We start from the raw sequence: 21,545 nt of genomic DNA on the forward strand, positions 1-21,545 counted from the left end.
TTTCTGAAAGCCATAATTAGGCCAGATCTCAGCATGGGGGCCAGGATGTGTGAGAGTGAAGTTTCAAGCCCTCCTTCCTTAGGGCCTAGTTAATGGAATAAACTCTTCCAAAGGGCTGCATTTCAGCGTTTCGCCAGATGAAGTACGGCTTTGACAGGGCGAACTCTGACCTCAAATGCCCAGGCAATCCTGGAGGCAACACTGCATGGTGATGAAGAAGCTCAAGCCCTAGAGTCAGACAAAAGTGGGTTCAAATCCTGGCTCCAGCACTTACCAGCTTGGTGATCCTGAGGAAGGTACTTAAGCACTCTAAGCTCTGATTTCTTCCTCTACACAATGAGAGCACTATTTATTGCCTACTTCTTAAGATTATTGTGATGACTGAAATGAGATAATCCATATAACACTTTTAGCACAATGTCTGGGTGGTAATCTCTTAACTATGTGAGTCATCATCGTGTTTATTATTGATAATAATATTGATATTGATAATTAGTAGAATTATGGATAATTATTAATAGAAAATTAGAGTTTCCAGGGGACTTTTCCCTATAGGAGTTTGATCATCAGTTCCTTCCAGCTTAGTAGGTTCCATAAAGTCCACATCCTCTCTGAACATCTGAACCAACTGAAGATCAGAATTATGACCAGGAAGGTTGATGAGTTTCTACAATGAAGGGAGCATTTCTGTATTTGAACGAAGAGCAGCAGGTGTCCATGGATTGAATTGGTCACCAGAATGTATTTCCCTGTATCCTGGCAGGTCCATGGAAGATAAGAGTTTCAGAAAGCACTGATAGCAGCTGGGCATGGTAGCTCAAGCCTGTAATCCCAGTACTTTGGGAGGCTGAGGCGGGTGGATCACCTGAGATCAGGAGTTCGAGACCAACCTGACCAACATGGAGAAACCCTGTCTCTACTAAAAATACAAAATTAGCCAGGTGTGGTGGCACATTACTCTAATCCCAGCTACTCAAGAGGCTGAGGCAGGAGAATCGCTTGAACCTTGGAGGCGGAGGTTGCAGTGAGCCGAGATTGTGCCACTGCACTCCAGCCTGGGCAACAAGAGCAAAACTCCGTCTCAAAAGAAGAAAGAAAAAAAAGAAAGAAAGCACTGACAACTATGTCCCTGCAGAAGGGAACAGCTGAAGTTCAACTTCTTCTTTCTCTGACTGTCAAAAAGCTCAGCGCCAACAATCAGACCATTCTTTTCCTATTATTCACTATCTTTTCCTGCCTACAGTACCTTGTATGCACTGCTCCATTCTTGCTGAGAATCCCTTCCCCTAAATATATGCATGCTGTGTTCTCACCTCACTCAGGTATCTTCCACTTTAGAGACACCACCTGTGACTGTCTCGACCCCAGGCACTCTCCATCTCATCATCTGTTTCATATTTTTCCCAACGACTAAAGGAAACCTCAACCACAGGCTTATGTCAACCTGGTCTCAAAGGCTCCATGATCTAAGTCTGTTTCAATTTCCTAAAAAATTATATGGTCAAATTATAAACAGCCTTAAAAATATCCATTCCCTCAGGCTCAACCATGTGACCCATAGGAATAGCCTAAGGTAATAACCATTCATCAAGGTAGCCTTTATAGAAGTAAAAAGTTGAAAATAGCCTGTTCCATAAGGGAATAGATTAAAATGCTATTGAACATCAGTGTGCTGAAACATTATGCAGGCATTTCAAGTTTCTAATACCATAGGGATGCCATTAGAGTAAAACTTAAATCTGGATATTGATATTTGCTTATAGTATAATTCTGAATGGGTGCATGAGACAGCATTCATCAAACAGTTAAGGTATTACTGATGGAAAGAAATATGAATGGTTATTCTCTTTGTTGTTTCTGTATTTTCTAAGACATTTTTACAATGAGCAAGCATTCTTTTTTTTTTTTTTTTTTGAGGTGGAGTTTACCTCTTGTCGCCTAAGCTGAAGTGCAAGGGCATGCTCTCAGCTCACTGCAACTTCCACCTCTGAGGTTCAAGTGATTCTCTTGCCTCAGCCTCCCAAGTTGCTGGGATTACAGGCACCCACAACCACACCTAGCTAATTTTTGTATTTTTAGTAGAGACAGAGTTTTACTATGTTGGCCAGGCTGGTCTTGAACTCCTGATCTCAAGTGATCTGTTTGCCTCGGCCTCCCAAAGTGCAATGAGCAAGTATTGTATGTATACTAAGGAAATAATATTGCAATGTTGTAATGTACATGAACGGTTCTTTTTTTTTTTAAGCCCCATGTTATGCCTTGTTACTAGGAATGCAACCGTCAATCCACAGACAGAATGTGGCCCTTCCACACAGAACATTTACAACCATATTCCCAGTATTCTTGGACACAGTGAGGAAGGGATCTGTTTTATCCCCCCTGCGTGCTGTTCAAAAAACAGCAGGCACAGCAAATAACAACCCTCTAGGGGTAAATATTGCCAGGATATGTTACACAAAGTGCTAAAAAAATATAACTTGAGGATGTAACCACTTATTTTCCCACCTTCAGAAATCCCAGCATCTGTTTCTGCCAAAAAGATGGAGGGTGGGGAATGTTGCAGAGAAAAAAAAAAAAAGCAGAAGTCTTTTCTTTCAAATTGACAGAAGAAGAGGTGGGGTTGATAGTGAAGGAAAATATTGCATTCAATAAAAAAGAGATCTGTTATCACTGCTGAAACCACAACAACAAGTAGGCTATGAGAGTGACAATTGAGATTAACGGAAGGACTTGGATTAAGAGACAGTTTTCAGATTTGCAAGAAAGGCATGAAAAAATCCTTCCCCTCTTCTAGCTAATAGACATATACAGAATCTGATACAGGCTCAAAAAAAGGTGTACTTGTCCCACGAGGACTTGCCTTGTGACTTTGGGCAATTCAAGGAAAAGCTCTGAGAGAAATTTTTTTTTTTTTAAGTCCTCTCTGAATCAATGCTCCTTCCTTTGAATTCTCAAATTTTCTCTTTGGCACACTTCATGCACTGGTCCTCTAGAAAGGACCACTGCATTGTGTGATAAATTTTTTATCACTAGTTTTCACATCCTCTTGCCTCCTTAGGGATTTTTCTTTCTCCAATCCTCAAATTTTCCACAAAGTTATTAAATCACAGCTGGTTGGCACCTGACACATCTCTTACCTGTTGAGCCCTCTGCAGGAAAGTGAACCCCCCTCCGAGGTGAAAAGACCCCAGCTGGCCTTTCGAGCCTGATGCTCACACCAAGGCCCGTCTCCTTCCTGGGCTCCAGTTCTGATTTCCAATGCCCTCTGAAGGACGGGCCAATGTCAGGCAGTGCCTACCTGATACCCTGGGCCAATGCCAGGGCAGAAGAACTGGCCACAGTTTTGTGAAGACGCTGTCAAAATCTTGAGGATTGATTTTTGAAGGATTGGTTGTGTTCGGTACTTTTCCAGAAGAGTAGGAGGCCTGGAGCCACTGAGCAGCTTCTCCGAATTCAGGCTGATAAAATCCTCCTAAACAGACCAAGTCTTTCAGTCAGATAATGGTCCCAAATAAGAGGTCCACAGTCAAATTCAGCCCAGATATATTTTCCTTTGTCTGCAAAATAATTTGTGTTTTATTTATTTTACTTTCTTATTAAATGTAAAACTTGAATGGTTCAATGCAAAAGTCTGCATTTCTAATTAAAAAAAAAATTTGGTGATATAGTGTCACAGTTAAGGGCATGAACTCTGGAGCCAGATTCCCTGGTTTAGAATCTCAGCTCTGTGATTGAGGATGAGGTACCAAACCTTTCTATTCCCCAGTTGTTTTTTTTTATCTGTAAAATGGGAAGAAGAATAATAATACCTACCACAAAAGCATATTTTAAGGGTTAAATGAATTAATGTAAGTGCAGTTTCAGAACAGTGCCTCCCATATGTAAATGTTAGAACAGTTGCTGCACTATGTTGGCTATTAACACTGGACCTGCATTCATTCACAGTCATCCTCCCTCACTCTAGATAGGACACAACCTCTTAATTAAGCTTCCATTTAATTATGCTTCCCACTCAACTCAATTCACTCATTGTATTTGCTGCCTGAACTCTAAGTATTTGAGTTTGAGACCCCTGCTCTCCAATGAAGATACAGTATTTGCCAATGTGGGCCGTTTGTAAACCCATAAGGATAACAGTGCCTTGGGTAACACCTTGGAGATCTCACAGCTGCAAATTTCCTGGCACCGGGAAGTCTATGCACATAATAAGTGGAATGTTATTTCTTTCCCCTGATTTGGCCATGTGACTTGATTTGGGCCATGGAATGAAGCAGAATTGATGATGTGTTGGTTGTGAGTTGGAGCCTTAAGAGGCTTCACATGTTTCCACTAAGAGTCTTGCACTTTCTGCATCACTATTGAGAAGGAAAACCCCAGGCTATACGCTGGTCCAGGAAGAAGAGGAATGATACACGAAGCAGGGTTTCTTCAGCTATGGTGGCCTGACTAAATTCAACATACAGTCCCAGCTGATTTGCAGACATATTAACAAACCCAGCAGAGATGTGCTGAACCCATCCTGGGGCAGCCAATCCTCAGGGAATCCATGGTCATGTGATATATAATAATAGATGCTATCTTAAGCCACTGAGTTCTGGGGTAGATTGTTACACAGCAAACCCTAGGTGATAAACTGGCCAATGAAACCCCTTAGGATAATCCAGTGACCAAGCAGGATATTGCATATGCTTCTAGGATATGTGACAATGCCATCTGTGTTAGAAATGACCAGAAGCTCTGCAAGAATTGTGTGGCTTGCTTGTGTAGCTTGCTTACTTACATGATGGGGTCAAAAATTCAAGGGTTGGAGTGTTGGATAAGCCAGTGTCAGCTGGGTACCCCAACCCTTCGCACAACCAAGAACAAAACCACAACACACAGCAAGATAAAACCCAATGCCCCTCATGAATCTTCTCAGTTCCTATGGCTTATTCTCTCATAATTTTTGCTATTTCTACATCTTTAGACACACATACAACCACTAGAGTTTTTGTTTTGTTTTGCTTTGAGTGTTCATTCTGGCTGCGCAACAATAGAATGGAAAAGATGCAAATAAGAATTAAGGCAGAGCCATGGAAAAACATTATGAAACTATTGGAGGTGTCCAGGTGGAATATAATGTTGGCTTCAACGTAGACTGTAAAAGGAAATAAGTGAGGAGATTGAATAACAAAAACATTGCCAATAATAACACTTATCAGGTGCTTGTTTTGTGTCAGGAACTGTACTAGTGCATTATACATATTTAATAAACAAAGTTATGAAATAGGTTCTACTACTTCCTCCATTTTACAAGTTAGGCTGAGCAACTTGCCTAAGGTGGCCTGGCTTGCAAGTGGTAGATTCAAACCCAGGATGCCTACATTCCGAGTCTGGGCTCTCAACCGCTGCACGATTCTGCCACTGCATTATTTAAGAGCTTTGCAGATGGTACAATAAACATGACTTAGTGGTTGACTAGCCATAGGGAGCAAAGAACATGGAGTTCAAAACACTTAAAAAACCAACGTGGTCGGCTGGGCATGGTGGCTCACGCCTGTAATCCCAGCACTTTGGGAGGCCGAGGCAGGCGGATCATGAGGTCAGGAGATAGAGACCATCCTGGCTAACACGATGAAACCCCGTCTCTACTAAAAATACAAAAAATTAGCCGGGCGAGGTGGCGGGCGCCTGTAGTCCCAGCTAAGCGGGAGGCTGAGGCAGGAGAATGGCGTGAACCCCGGGGGGGCGGAGCCTGCAGTGAGCCAAGATCGTGCCACTGCACTCCAGTCTGGGTGAAAGAGCGAGACTCTGTCTCAAAAAAAAAAAAAAAAAAAAAAAACCAACGTGGTCTTCTCATTTTTTCAAGGGAAAAGTAAGGGTGTGTGTGTGTGTGTGTGCGCGTGTGTTGTGGGTCAGATAAACAAATAAATTGTTTTAAAACAATCACAGGACCGTTATCTGAAATAACTTGTTCTGAATTTGTCTGCCACAGCTGGGTACTCACTTTAATCCTGGGTAATATGTGAAGGCTATTTAGAATCTGTTTGTCTCTTTGATTGCTCCAGTAAATACAGTAGCCAAGAGAAACAGCAGTTTGCAGGGGGGAAACCTGGGTTTTGTTTGCTTCATCTTGTTCTTGAAAAAAGATCCTCATTTGGTGGAGAGCAGCACTTCTTCTCTTTAGAATGCAGATCAATACTGGTTTTTCTGCTAAAGCAAGCAAATATATTTACTTTATTTCCGAAAGATGACTTCTGGGATCAAAGAAGCAGTGTCTTCATTCAACTGGATGTCTTAGAACTGTTGGTCCTTGACAAATTTTTTTTCAAAAAGTGTTTTAAAAGATTACTTTCTAGATAACCTCTCAGGGTACAATATATAAGACAGCCTCACAGTCCTTTATCCATTCCCTGCTCTTGTCTTGTATTGAAGATAAGACTTCTTTTTTGTATTACTTCCTCTCATCTGAGAGGTTGATTCTATTTGGTAGAAACAAGATGACCAGCTCTCGGATGAGGACTGGATCTCGGGGGACTTGGGCTTGATTACATGATGGAGGCTACTAAGAAGAGAGAGAGAAATCAGTACACACTGGATAGTTAAGAAATAATTGAAAAGATGAAAAACAAAAATACGTAGAAAATCTGTCACTAGATTTGGAATGAGCACACAGCTAGGTCCATTGTCTAAGTAAAAGGATCAGAAAAACATAAACTGAAGGTTATTTCAAGAGGTGACGTAGGAATAAAGAGAGAAACCCAAGCATTTCTTGGTAATCTGGACAGGAATATCTAACTTCTCTGTTTCAGGATTCCAACTGCATAATTTTAAAAACACTATGTTAAGAGTGGCCTGGTTTAAAAGCAGCAGTCAAGACAAGCACACACGTAGTTTGAATTGTAATCAACTCTTGTCAGTCACAGCAAAGACGCTCTTAGAAACAAGGGTCTTGGTCCATCTTTGGCTTTTCCTAGTTCAGCACCATAGACAGACCCAAGGGGGCCATGATGTCTCCACATTTGGTCTCTGCTTTTCCTTAAGATTACATTTTCAAGCAGAAGACATTGATCATGAGGAATCCTACTCAAGCTACAAAAAAAGAGGAAAAATATATAGACTCGGATATAAGTAGGCTATGAAATCCAAAGAAAGGGAATGCAATCTTGACAGAAGGCTCTGTGACCAAAAGGTAAAAAAAAACACTACTTTCTCCCTATCTCTTAGCAGTAGTCGTGTGTTGTGATCTTCATAAAGGCTCCTACACAGTTCAGAGTCAAGGTTGCAGTTTGCCTATCACAAGTGTTAATGATATAAGAGTACGCTTTTTTAAGCCTTATTTCTGGCTCCATCTTATTGCTCTACTCTTCTATTTTTAAATTAGCTTTACATCTATTTTGAATTTGGGCTTTTTCTTTTGATGTTACATATTCTCTGGTGTCATGAGACATTTTTTCTGGGAAATAAGTAACTCAAATATCAATTTAAAACATGAACTAGAACATACATGCATGCATATATGTGATCACATGCTCTACATACACATGCTCATTTTTCTCATAAGATTCCTCCCTTACACAAAAACAAAATTGGGAGCACTTCATGGGAAACATGAAAAAGAGGCAATACATAAAGTGTGTGGGTAATGAAGTTAGAGGGTTATTTTGCTGTTTCTGTGGGGACTGTACATTTCAAGACTGCCAAATATGGAAGATGTGGTTTGCAAAGATTACTGCAAAAATTAGGTATATTTCATAGGACCCTTAGCAATGTAACTTTGTCACTAGTCTTATCAAGAGCTTGGGTTTGTTTCCCTTCACCTGGGGTTTGGGTTGGCTCAATAACTTGCTTTGATCAATAAAAAATGGTGGAAGTGATATTGTGCAAGTTTTGGAGTCTAAATTTCAGAGGGTCTTGAGGTGTCTGCCTTCACTCTCTTGAAATGCTTCTCTGAGACCACCACATAAGGTAACAGATCCAGCCCAATGAAGAATCAAGTCATACAGAAATAAGCAAAGTACCCCACACAGCAGCCAGTCAACTGCAGTTCCTATAGCAAGTTGGTGCCAGAGGCTAGTCTATAGATTGGATCTCAGGTCCTTAAATAGTGTGTTCAGTACTGCAACTCTCTTCTGCAAAAGAGGACAGCTGCTGTGAGCTCAGAACCCTATGATACAATGGTAAAGAGACCACAGTAAGTGCTAAATGACGAGGCTGTAGTCCCAGCCCAGTCAACAACTTGCTGTGTGTTTATAAGCGAGTAAAATGAACACTTTGATCCTCCATTCCTTCATCTGTGTGATGAGCAGGTTGGAGAAGCAAAGTCCCAAGGCCCCTTTAAGTTCTAAGGGTCTCTGATTGTGTGACTAGCTCATGCCTTCCCAAGCTCTTTATCACAGTAGGAGCCCAAGGATTTTACCACCACAGGCTGGAAACCAGAGAGAGGGAGGCAGGGGGTTGTGTTTCATTCTGTCATCTCCCCTTCTTGTAAAGGGTAACATTGTCACTCACAGCCTATCTTGCTGTGAACTTTCCTTAATGGTTTAGTTGGATTCAGGGCTCAGATTAATCATCCTGGATAACAGGAAACACGACAAACTCATCACTAATTAATTGGCAGCAAAACAAGATACCACGCTCCCTAGTGCAGAAGGTCTGTTTTGAAATCAGCTTCCATCCTCCTAGGTCTTAACAATGGTGTGCCATCTCATTCTCGGTGTGCTCATCTTGGCTAAAGGCATGGGTGAATGCCCACCATGGGAAAAAATGACAAGAAGATCCAGTTCAGGAAAGTGTGACTCTGTTTGCATCTTCATTCCCAAGACCAACATAGTACTTAAGGGAGAAGTTCTATTTTGGCTATCTTCCATAAATGAAAATGTTTGCCCTTTCATAGTGTTAAACAAAAATTCAATATTATTGCTACATGTACAATATCATAGAAATAAAGATTAGGTCATACTACAAATGGGCTCTAAATTTTTACATTCCATGGAATTTATTATCAAAGAGATTTATTCACACTCAACTACGCACACACCATACCACCTATGTTCAATGCTGAATCTCCAGGACATAGAACAGTAAATGTTTGTTGAATAAATGAATCTCTCTTATAAAACAACTAGACTTATTTTATCTATTTTTAACCCTATATTAATTTCTCAAATTACAGCATTCTTTCTTTCATCACCACACCTAGTGATGTCAGTATTAGTCAGGATTATTCAAATATTATTGGAAAGTATAAACACAATTCAAACTAGCTTAGGCAAAAGAGAATTTGGGGATCATGTGTCTGAAAAGAAAGTTAGAGTTGCTTACAGTGATCAAAGAAAAAGACATAAGAGTTTGGGGCTTGCAGATTCATTCTGAAACTCAATGCTCCCAGAAATCAGCCAACAAACCAACTCTCCAGTCTCTTTCTCTCTCTCTCTCTCTCTCCCTAGCTCTTGCTGTCACTCTCACTCTCTCTCTCCCTACCCAATTTTTCTCCTTCCTTCCTTCCTACCCTCCCTCATCACTTTCACTGCTAATATATTGTCTGATCCTCTTGGGTTTTTTTCATTTGTTTGTTTGCTTTTTGCTTATTTATCTTTTCTTTCTGCACAAGGACTTTTGTCCCACGACTGAAAACAATTTCCTGGTTACTTCTTTCTAGAACCCTGACGCAAAGAACAAGGGATCAACTTTCCTATCAGCACCCCCTCACCCTGCCACCACCCTCCTGCCCCCCAACCAAAACTGAGTGCCAGACAGGACTCAGATGGACTCAGTTTAGGTTACTTGCTCACCCTTAAGAAACTTTAAATGGCAGGGCAATGTCATCTGCCCACCTTTGTAGCCAGAGGGAAAACATGGGAATGTGATAGACAAGAGACAGGAAAACACATCGCCAGAAGAAAGAGGAGAGGAGGGTGGGCTAGGAAAGAGAAAGTGCTCTACTCTAATTCCTTTGCGGACATTCCAATGCCAATGCACACATTTTAGTCTTCCTCTTCCTTTATTCATCCACAGCCTCTAACCCTATTTGCCACTCACTCTCTCCTGAAGACAGGTTTTCACTGGCTTAGGTGATACCAACTGCTGCGGACAGAATTGTGCACCAACCGCCACCCCCATTCATATACCGAAGCCTTCACTCCCTCACTTTCACGTAACTATATTGGAGATGGGGTCTTTAAGGAAGTAATTAAGATTAAAGATTAAATGAGTTCCCTAGTCCAACAGGATTGTGGACTTACAAGAAGAGAAAAAGATAACAGATTTTTTTTTTTTTTTTTTTAAGACAGAGTCTCCCTCTGTCACCAGGCTGGAGTGCAGTGGTGTGATCTCGGCTCACTGCAATCTCTGCCTCCTGGGTTCAAGCTGTTCTGCCTCACCCTCCCAAGTAGCTGGGATTACAGGTGCATGTGACCACACACAGCTAATTTTTGTATTTTTAGTAGAGACAGGGTTTTGTCATGTTGACCAGGATGGTCTAGATCTCCTGACCTCATGATCCACCTGCCTCAGCCTCTCAAAATGCTGGGATTACAGGCGTGAGTCACTGCGCTCGGCCGAAAACAGATCTTGATCTCTCTCTCTGTCTCTCTTTCTCTCTCTCTCTCTCCCTCCCTCTCTCCCTTTTTCTTTCTCTCTCCCCCAATCCCTATCTTCCTCTCCCATGTGAAAACACAGTGAGAAGGCCATCCTCTGTGAGCCAGGAAGAAGGCGTTCACCAGAACCTGACCATGCCAGCACTCTGATCTTGAACTGCCTCTTCCCAGCATTGTGAGAAAATTCTTACTGTTTAAGCCACCCAGTCTATGGTATTTTGTTATGGCAGCCTAAGCTGACCAATAGCCAACGTGGTCCCATTTTTCTCTTATCTCTCTGATATTTATCTCTGTATGTTCTTTTGTAGGTTTTTTTTTTTTTTAACCTAGTCCCATATTTTCAATTGTCATTATCACCTTGGCCGCCCAGCTATAATCTTCAGCTCAGATTTCCACATGAGGTACATAAGAACATAACCTGCTGCTATGGAATACTTCCCTCAGAAGTCCAAAACTGAACTCATTTTCACCTCCCAAAGCTCCTCTTCCATCTACATTCTTCTCTGTGAATGGACCTGTATTCACCCATTAGTGAAGGGGCTTCAACAGAATGCATCCTTTTCCCTTACTCTCAGGTGAAAACACTTGCCAGATTCTATTTATTATACCCACCAAGTAGTTCTATGAAGCCTCCATTTATCTTCATTTTTGCCAAGAACATCTTAGTGAAAGTGACTATCATTGCTCGGCTGAATTTCTACAACACTCACTTAGGTGGTCTCTGCAATTCCAGTTCTTCTTTTTGTAATCCAGTCTACGCTCTATATCCAAAACCTGATGATGCTATTCCTCTGGACAAAACTCAGCACAAATAAAAGACCCTGCAGGGTCTGACTCCCACTATCCCTTCCAGCAATATTTCTTGCTCTCTCCCCCTCACACTCTTTATTTTGGCCATGTGGATCGACTTACAATTCTTTTGAATCATATTATGCTCACAAATGCATCTGAATGGTTCAACATCTATTCTCTCTATCTAAAAACTCCTTGCCAGTGATCTTTACCTGATTAACTCCTTCTATTCCTTCTGGTTTTTCAACTTAGTTGTTCTCCATCTGGGAGAATATTATCATTATCACGCTGGCCACTCAGATATAAACTTCAGCTCAGATTCGCACATAAGCTACATATGAACATATATTTCTGCCACGGAATAGTTCCACCAGTGCCTCAAAGTCAGAAGTCCAAAACTGAACACATTATTGTCTCCTAAAAAGCCTCTTCCATCCACACTCTTCTCCGTCAATGAACCTGTATGTCTTCCCTTCCTTCCAAATTTAATTGGGTTCTTATGTGATAGCGTAGATCATGTTATTAATCTTATTGTAGGGCCATGTTACAGTGTTGTAAATAATGTACTTACATTTTCCTTCTTCTACTGGGACTTTCTTAATGGTAGGAGTAGTGTTTGGTGTCTGTTGTGGACACTTAATCAATATTTGTTTAATGAGTGAATCGAAGAGGTAATGAGTTAAAAAAATTAACAAAAATACACAACCATATACCCACACTCCATTTGCCTGGTGGCCATAATTCATCCAGCTTAGTTCTTAATAAAAAAATAAGAATTAAAAACAAAGACAAAAACAAAATAATTCCCCATAGCTTGACCTCATTTACTGGGAGTCTGTGTGTAAGGCCACTAAGAAGCATAATTTTTTGGCTTTACATATCAGGTCAAGACGTTTATTTGGGCTTATGCTAATTTCATTTCCTTTTCTTGAAAATCTATTTATGGATGTCTGCTGCCCTAGGATACTTTTGATCTGCAAATGAGATTTCTTTTATCAGTGATTATCCTCTAGTGATTAACAAACACACATCAAAGCTCTCCGATACATTTTGCAGATGATGTGTTTCTTCTTGTTACTTTTTTTCCCTAATATAGGTTTAATTTTTTTTTCTAATCACTGTGGAACACACAAACTGGCTGTTTTATTTTGCCCAGACAAGTGGTTCACTCAGAGCTGGATGCCTGTTTTATCTGGGCTCTTGACTGTAATTTTACACTGGTGCGAATAAATTTAATGACAAAGAAAATCTTTGGCAGCAATGGTACTGAAAAATAGGATATAAAATTGTAAGTGGAGACTTCTGGTTTAAAGCTGTGAACCCCAAATATCTGAGACAGGTCTCAGTCAATTTAGAAAGTTTATTTTGCCAAAGTTAAGGATGCATGCCTGTGACACAGCCTCAGGAGGTCCTGCCTATATGTGCTCAGCGTGGTTGGGGCATAGCTTGGTTAGCTTAGTTTTATACATTTTAGGGAGACATGACACATCAATCAATATACGTAAGATGAATATTGCAAGAAAGGCAAGACAACTCAAGAGGGGAGGGGGCTTCTAGCTCATAGGTAGATTAGAGACAAACGGTTGCATTCTCTTGAGTTTCTGATTAGCTTTTTCAAAGGAGGCAATCAAATATGCATTTATCCCAGTGAGCTTTGAATAGAATACCCTAAGCAGTTCCCAGCTTGACTTTTTCCTTTAGCTTAGTGATTTTGGGGTCCCAAATTTATTTTCCTTTCACAAAGCACATGACTAAAACGGTAGAAGATAAATATACCTACTTAAAAACAACCCCTGACAGAGGTGGAAATATAGGAGAGCCACCAGTACCCTCTGATGGAAGAGAAAAGCAGCCTGAAGAGATTGGCAATGAAAACAGATGGGTTAAAGAGCAAGCACCTTGTGGGTTGTCAGCAGGATGAGTAATTAAAAGATAAAGCAGTTAGGCCAGGCCTTGGCTTTATCTGACATTTACACTTAGGATAATGTCTTATATACAGATTTCCAACCCAGAAACTCTAACAAAGAAGGTCCCCAAAGTGGGATCTATGGTTAGAGAAGTGGGGCTATACCTTGGATAGCTTCCAGCTTCCAGGCAAGACAAGGAGATCACATTCAAAATTGAAAATCTTCCACCCACATACTTTAAAGGAAATCTCACTCGGCCTCATCTGCCTCCTTTTATAAAAAAAAAAAAAAAGAAAAAAACACCTGAATTAAGGCATTTATAATCTAAATCTGCGTTCATTGCCAAGAGAACATGAAATTTGCCTGGGGCAGACGAATTACTCCCCAGCTGCCAACATCATTCAATTTAAATTTCATCAATTATTGTGAATAGCAACCAATAAATACCACACATTTGAATGAATCTAACTGTATGAAAAAGAATTTCAAAGTACAATAAAGAAATCATGTGTAAGGAAACAGTCAACACAATAAATGAAGGAACTTATTGAGCCATCACGTCAATAAGAAAGAGCAGGCTGCTAAGGTAATGAAAACACCTGAACTCTCAAACTCTCAAATACAAAATTTTAAAGCCATGATTGTCAAATTAAAAGCTAAAATTTAATAGATGGGTGGAATGCAAAAGAAAAAAAGGGTATCGATGAATACTAAAAACTGGCCTGGGATACCCAGCTGAGGAATTCTCTCATAACTGGTGAAAAAAGAGATCAAACATGGGGTGAGGGGAAAGTTAAGACAGGTAAAAGATATATCCAGAAGATCCAGCATCTGTTTAGTAAATGTTCCAAAGAGAATAAAAGAGGCCGCACACAGTGACTCATGCCAGTAATCCCAGCTCTCTGGGAGGCCAAAGCAGGCGGATCGCTTGAGCCCATGAGTTCAAGTCCAGCGTGGGCAACACGGTGAAACCTCGCCTCTACAAAAAATACAAAAAATTAGCCCGGCGTGGTGGCATGTACCTGTAATCCCAGCTACTTGGGAGACTGAGGCACAAGAATAGCTTGAACCCAGGAGGTGGAGGCTGCAGTGAGCTGAGATTGCACTGCTGCATTCCAGCCTGGGTGACAGAGCAAGACTCTGTCTTACAGTAAATAAATAAATAAATAAATAAATAAATAAATAAATAAATAATGAAATGCATAATAAACTTTTCTGAGCTAAAGGAAGAGCTGACCAGGTAATCAGCAGGTAAATCGCATTTATTCAACACATTTTTATTGATCACCTGTGTGTCAGGCACTATTTTAAATGCAATGATAAGATATACAAGCATTACATCTAAATATATTCTAAAGATACTATCTGAATTCGAGATACTAAAAGAAAATGTTAATGCTTCTGCTTTTGTCCATGGAAGGGTAACTGGTACAGGGCTAGACTTCCCACTGTGAATAACTATAAAAGTAGACAAAATATGGAAGCCAGCAGGTTTTTCAGACGGTGGGAAACAGGCAGCACGAGATTGTGATTCATGAAAGAGGGAAACACCTAGGTAAGTCCTGTGATTATATAGCTCTGTACTTGGGGAAGATTTCTCCAGTGTGATGCAGAGAACAGGAGTCTCAACAGACCACAGCAGTTCTGCTAAGTTGAGAAGGCAGAGAGCAGAGTTTGAGATACATGCAATGAAGCAGCTTACAATCTGTTTAATAAATGAATTCATGAGTAATGTTTAACGAAGGCATCAAAAGGATGGAAGATGTGCAGAAAGGTTGCCCTAAATGTCCATGCAGGGAGTCACTTGTAAGTGTATGGCTGAGGGCTAGCTTGTCCATTCTCAAGGTGAGATGTCCCAAGGTTAGAAGACAACAGAAGTTGGGGTTGAAAATGGAACTTAGACACTAGAGATCAAGAGTGCTGGAGGAAAGAGAGTGCCAAGAGATGTTGGGGTTCTGGTCCTAGAATGGAGAGATCTTGTTAACACATCATTAACAAACCTGAAATCCAGCAAAGACACAAGAATGTCCTCATTTTAGAATAAAGACACATCCTAGATGATATGGTTTGGCTGTGTCCCCACCCAAATCTCATCTTGAATTGCAGTTTCCATAACTCCCACATGTTGTGGGAGGGATCTGGTGGGAGATAACGGAATCATGGGGGTGGTTTCCCCCATACTATTCTCATGGTAGTGAATAAGTCTCACGATATCTGATGGTTTTATAAGGAGAAACCCCTTTTGCTTGGCTCCCATTCTCTCTTCCCTGCCACCATGTGACTTGCTTCTTCTTGCCTTCCACTACGATTGTGAGGCCTCCCCAGCCATTTGGAACTGTGAGTCAATTAAACCTCTTTCCTTTAGAATTATGCAGTCTCGGGTACGTCTTTATTAGCAGTGTGAGAACAGATTAATACGCTAGAGTAAGACCTACATTTGGCCTACCCTAACGAAGCCTAAAAGAAAACCCAAATAAGATCTGCAGGAGAGACAGAGTTAGGAGGTGGAAGTTAGCTGAGTTAGAAAAATTTGATAAATAAATTCTAAATAAAATTTAAACAAGCAAAATGTAAAACCAAAGTTGCACAAAGTTCATGGTGATAAACCAGTAGTTGAACTGCCTTCTAAGATAAGAATTAACGCTCTTCAAAAAACTAGAATTCAAGACCGGAGAGGCGTCTCGGTACCTGGCAGGCGGCCTGCTACTCGGAGCCCGCTGCGGGGCGGCGGGGGCGGCGGCGGCGGCGGCAGGCGCGTGTGAGATGCGGCAGCGGGCGGCGTGGACGCTAGCAGCCGCGGCGGCGGCGCGGCCTCCTGGGCGTGGGGCGCGCGGTGCCTGAGGGCGGGCGCGCGGGCGCTGGGCAGCCGCCGGCCGCGCCGCCTGCGCAGGCGCTGGTTCAGGACTCGCTCGCCGCGCTGAGGCCCACGGGCCCGTCATGGAGGCGCCCCGCTTGGAGACGCCCCCCGACCCCTCGCCCCCTTCGTCCTCGGCCTCGTCCATGGCCCCGGCCCCGGTTCCTCAGCGCGCGCCGGATGTGGCGCGGCTGCGCGAGGAGCAGGAAAAGGAAGAAGGTAGATAATGACTATAATGCTCTTCGAGAAAGACTCAGTACCTTGCCTGATAAATTGTCTTATAATATAATGGTACCATTTGGCCCTTTTGCCTTCATGCCAGGAAAACTTGTCCATACTAATGAAGTCACTGTTTTACTGGGGGACGACTGGTTTGCAAAGTGCTCAGCAAAGCAGGCTGTAGGTTTAGTTGAGCACCGGAAAGAACATGTAAGAAAAACAATAGATGACTTAAAAAAAGTGATGAAAAATTTTGAATCCAGAGTTGAATTCACGGAAGATTTGCAGAAAATGAGTGATACTGCAGGTGATATTGTTGACATAAGAGAAGAAATTAAATGTGACTTTGAATTTAAAGCAAAACACCGAATTGCTCATAAACCGCATTCCAAACGAAAAACTTCAGTTATTTTTGAAGCAGATATTGCAAATGATGTGAAATCCAAGGATTTGCTAGCTGATAAAGAACTGTGGGCTCGACTTGAAGAACTAGAGAGACAAGAATTGCTGGGTGAACTTGATAGTAAGCCTGATACTGTGATTGCAAATGGAGAAGATACGACATCCTCTGAAGAGGAAAAGGAAGATCATAACACAAATGTGAATGTGATGCATCAAGTAACAGACTCTCATACTCCTTGTCATAAGGATGTTGCAAGTTCAGAACCATTCAGTGGTCAAGTGAATAGTCAGTTGAACTGTTCAGTGAATGGTTCCAACTCTTACCACAGTGATGATGGTGATGATGATGACGATGACGACGACAACGTTAAAGACGATGATGGTGATAATGACCATGAGGCTTTAGGGGTTGGAGATAATTCTATACCAACAATATATTTTTCTCATACTGTTGAGCCTAAGAGGGTCCAAATAAATACTGGAAAGAATACCACTTTAAAATTCAGTGAAAAGAAAGAAGAAGCCAAACGTAAACGAAAGAACAGCACTGGCAGTGGCCACTCTGCCCGGGAGCTGCCGACCATCAGGACGCCTGCAGACATTGACAGAGCCTTTGTTGATGTTGTGAATGGAGAGTATGTCCCTCGCAAATCCATCCTGAAGTCTCGAAGTAGAGAGAATAGTGTGTGTAGCGACACCGGTGAAAGCAGTGCTGCTGAATTTGATGATAGGCGGGGAGTTTTGAGGAGTATCAGCTGTGAAGAAGCCACTTGCAGTGACACCAGTGAGAGCATTTTGGAAGAGGAACCACAAGAAAATCAACAAAAGAAACTTTTGCCCTTATCTGTACCTGAGGCTTTTTCTGGAACTGTTACAGGAAAAGAATTTGTATCACCTTCATTAACACCACACCCAGCCATTGCTCATCCTGCACTACCCACTATTCCAGAACGAAAGGAAGTTCTGTCGGAAGCATCAGAAGAAACTGGAAAGACGGTTTCAAAGTTTAAAGCTGCCAGATTGCAACAGAAAAACTAGGCCCTGTCTAGGAAATGGGAACTTACATCCTAAAACCTAGTTGTTCATTTGTTTAGAATATCTATAGCAAAATAGGTTACATGTAGTTTGAAATAAGGTATCCTGAGTTACTTTGGCAACAAGTTCTTTTACCCTTATCGGTGGTATTTGAAAAAATCAAAGTAACTGTCTGAATACTTTAATATTCAGCTTGTTTTGTTAATTCTCTGAATACTGTCAACACTCTAAGTTTGCCTTTATGATGCAGTGGCAGCATTTTGAATTACTTTTCAAAGAATACTGTTTATATGGATTGTTTTTGTGTTTCAAACTAAATACAGGCAGTTTTGTGCCAGCTGTGATATTGTGCATACCATATGGACCATTTTAAAGAAAATTTTAAAATTTCAAATAGATTCAACAATTACATTACTTGCTTTCACATTTTAAACGCACTTTAAAAAAATCTGCTTCTCTTGTAGGTTTTGCAGCTAGTTGGCTATTCAAGAAACCTCGCCCCTCTGAATGTCATACTGTAATCTTTAAGGAAGAAAGCTACATGAATTAATTGTACTCTATGGGAACATTTCTTTGGAAAGGTATTTTCTAAAACTTTTTTTTCCAAGTAAAAACTTTATGAAACTTGGTCTCAAAAAAGAAAACTAGAATTCAAATTCTTTATATTATTCACTATGTCCAGTATTCAATTAAAACCCAATAGTCATACAAAGAAACAGGAAAAAATGAACCATAGTCAAGAAAAATAAAGTCATTAATATAAACCAATCCTGAGCTGGTCCAAGCATGATGCTAAGCAGACAAAGATTTTCAAACAGTGGTTATAAATATTCACAAATGCTATTAAAAAAACTTAGAGGAAAATGTAATCTTAATGAGTGGATAGACAGGAAATCTCAGCACTTAAATAGAAACTGCAAGAAAAAATCAAATGAAAAGGGTAGAACTTAGAAGTATAGTAATGAAAAGTCCATTATCTGAAATTTAGAAACTCACTGGGTGAGCAAAAGAAACATTCAGTGACTTTAAAGACATATAATCGAGGCCGGGCGCAGTGGCTCACGCTTGTAATCCCAGCACTTTCGGAGGCCGAGGGGGGCGGATCACGAGGTCAGGAGATCGAGACCACGGTGAAACCCCGTCTCTACTAAAAATACAAAAAAATTAGCCGGGCGTGGTGGCGGGCGCCTGTAGTCCCAGCTACTCGGAGAGGCTGAGGCAGGAGCATGGCGTGAACCCGGGAGGCGGGGCTTGCAGTGAGCCGAGATCGCGCCACTGCACTCCAGCCTGGGTGACAGAGCGAGACTCCGTCTCAAAAAAAAAAAAAAAAAAAAGACATATAATCGAAAGTTATGCAACCTAAAGAACAAAATGAAAAAAGCTAAAAAAATGTAACAGAGTCCTAGGATCCTGTGGGACAATACCAAATGATCTGACATACATGTAGCTGAAGTCTCCAAAAGAGAAAAGAGTAATACTGAAGCAGAAAAAATATATATATTTAAGAAGTAATAGCTAAACATTTCACAAAAATGTGATAAAGATATAACAGTAAGTTATAGTTTAAGAAACTCAGTAAATATAAATATAACCACACTCAGGAACTATGTAGTTAAACTGTAGAAAACAAAAGATAAAAAATCTTTAAAGTAGAAAAATAAAAACACACAAAATTCAAGAGAATAAATGTAAAAAATATTACTAACTTTTTGTCAGAAACAATAACAAAAAAATCTTGAATATGCTGAAGGAAAAAATAAAAGTTGGCAATCTAAAAGTCTATATACAGCAAAAATAGCCTTCAAAACTAAAGGTGAGATATAGGCATTTTTAAATAATTCATACCTGGAAGAATACATTACCAGCATGCGTGCATTAGAAGAAATGTAGAAGGATATTCTTCAAGCCAAAGAGAAATAATATCAGATAGAAACTTGAATGTACTCAAAAGAATGATGAGCATTGTAAATGGTAAATAAGTAATTTAATATAAAATATTATTTTCTTTTTCTCATAATGTTCTTAAATTATCAGAAAATTTAAGTTAACATCTCTTAATATTGACTGAATAAAAATAATAACATTGCAAAATGAAGTTTAAAACAAACATAGAAGTAAAATTATAAAACAAGTATATAAAGCTTCATAAGGGTGCTGGGTAATGAAATTATACTGTTGGAAGTATCACATTTATGAATAAAACATAAAGGATAAAGCAGAAACTAGGAAGGTGGGAAGTGGCGCAGGTATGAAGGGAAAAAAATGGAAAAAGAAAGCAAAAATTGTACATTAATTGGTGTGAAATATAAAAAAGTACAATATGATTCCGTATAAACTAATTGGTTCACAAAGAAGATATATTGATATACCTAGAACAATCACTGAAAATCTTAGAAAAAGTATGATTGAAAAATTAAGAGAAAATATAATAAATTGCTAAAAGACATTTAAATAACCCCAAGACAGAAAGGAAAGAAAAAAAAAACAGAGGAATGAGAACAAAAACTGAAAATGGAAACAAAACAGAAAAATAGTTGACTTAAATACAATCAATTCAGTAATTCCATTAAATGTAAATGGACTACACCAAAATTAAAAGGAAGAAGTCATCATACTCTCTGAAGATGCACATTTTGAAATAAAAGTATACAGAAAGATTGAAATTAAAATAATGGAAAAAAGATATACTATGCAAACAGTAAGCATAAGAAAGCAGAAAAACGTATTAATAAGAAACCATATTAATAAGAACTATAGGAAGCCATGTTAACGTCAGATTTCATGACAAAGAATTTTAAAGAGGTAGAAAGAAACATCCATAATAATAAAAGTGACTTACTAGATGTATAACTTTGGGTAAGTTGTGCAGTCGCTTTGTGTAGCATTAGTTTCTTCATCTTTCCCATCTCCGTCTTCATCTTTGGCTCATAGATATTCTTAAAAACGAGAATTAAGTTATATTGAATGAGAAAATGTAAATAATGTGACTAGCACAGTATCTACATGGCATATCAAAAGCAATTTTTAAAATAAAAAATAAAAAATTTAAAAAGTAGTGGCAAAAACCACAAAATTATTTTTGCATCAACCTAATATATTCTCTCATTTCTTTCGGTTGCCTTTTCACTGCTTGTTGCATCCTTTCCTGCACAAAGTGGTTTTTATTTTGATGTAGTTCAACTCATCTACTTGTCACTTGTCTTTTGCTGTCATGAGGCTTTTCTCCTACGGTTTCTTCCAAGAGCTTTATAGTTACAATTCTTATGTTTAGATTCTTGATTCATTTTGAGTTAAAGGGTGGGTATGGTACAAGGAAAGGGTACGACCTCATTGCATGTAGACATCTAAGTCTCAATAAATTCTAAACAACTGAAATCTTATTAGGTATATACTCTCGTTACAACATAATAAGAAATAAATAACAGTAAGATATCTAGAACATTCTTGAGATGTGTGGATGATAAACAATATACTTCTAAATAATACACAAGTCAAAGAGGACTCAAAGACTTCTTAAAATATTTTGAACTAAGTGAAAATGAAAATACAACTTAGCAAAATTTGTGAGATTCAATGAAAGCAGTCCTTAGAGGGAAATCTATAATATTCGATGCACAAGTTTGAAAAGACATTAAAAGGATAATAAAGGAATATTAGTAAAGAAATTAAATTTTCTATTAAAAATTTTTTCACAAGATGAAAAGCCAAGGTGATTTTATTGCTGAGTTCTATAAAACACTCACAGAAGAAATCATACTA

The 21,545-nt window shown here is 39.7% G+C and overlaps 2 protein-coding genes across 2 annotated transcripts in view; one reads left to right on the forward strand and one right to left on the reverse strand.

Moving 5' to 3' along the window:
* LOC129467543 (uncharacterized) overlaps window positions 1-16,215 on the reverse strand; it is a 59,527-nt gene extending 43,312 nt beyond the window's left edge. The window contains exons 1-4 of the mRNA XM_063622379.1: window positions 16,205-16,215; window positions 15,965-16,158; window positions 5,987-6,192; window positions 3,299-3,472 (exon numbers count right to left, since the gene is read on the reverse strand). Coding sequence (XP_063478449.1) covers window positions 3,299-3,472; window positions 5,987-6,192; window positions 15,965-16,158; window positions 16,205-16,215 — 585 coding nt within the window. The remainder of the gene's footprint in view (window positions 1-3,298; window positions 3,473-5,986; window positions 6,193-15,964; window positions 16,159-16,204) is intronic.
* On the forward strand, window positions 16,142-19,104 carry LOC129468597 (unconventional prefoldin RPB5 interactor 1-like). The gene is given in 2 exon segments (XM_055254355.2): window positions 16,142-16,341; window positions 16,343-19,104. Coding segments are annotated over 2 exon segments (1,575 nt in total). The 5' UTR covers window positions 16,142-16,213; the 3' UTR covers window positions 17,790-19,104.
* The last annotated feature ends 2,441 nt before the right edge of the window (window positions 19,105-21,545 follow it).

Source organism: Symphalangus syndactylus, chromosome 18 (assembly GCF_028878055.3).
Source record: "Symphalangus syndactylus isolate Jambi chromosome 18, NHGRI_mSymSyn1-v2.1_pri, whole genome shotgun sequence".
Taxonomy (NCBI): Eukaryota; Metazoa; Chordata; class Mammalia; order Primates; family Hylobatidae; genus Symphalangus; species Symphalangus syndactylus.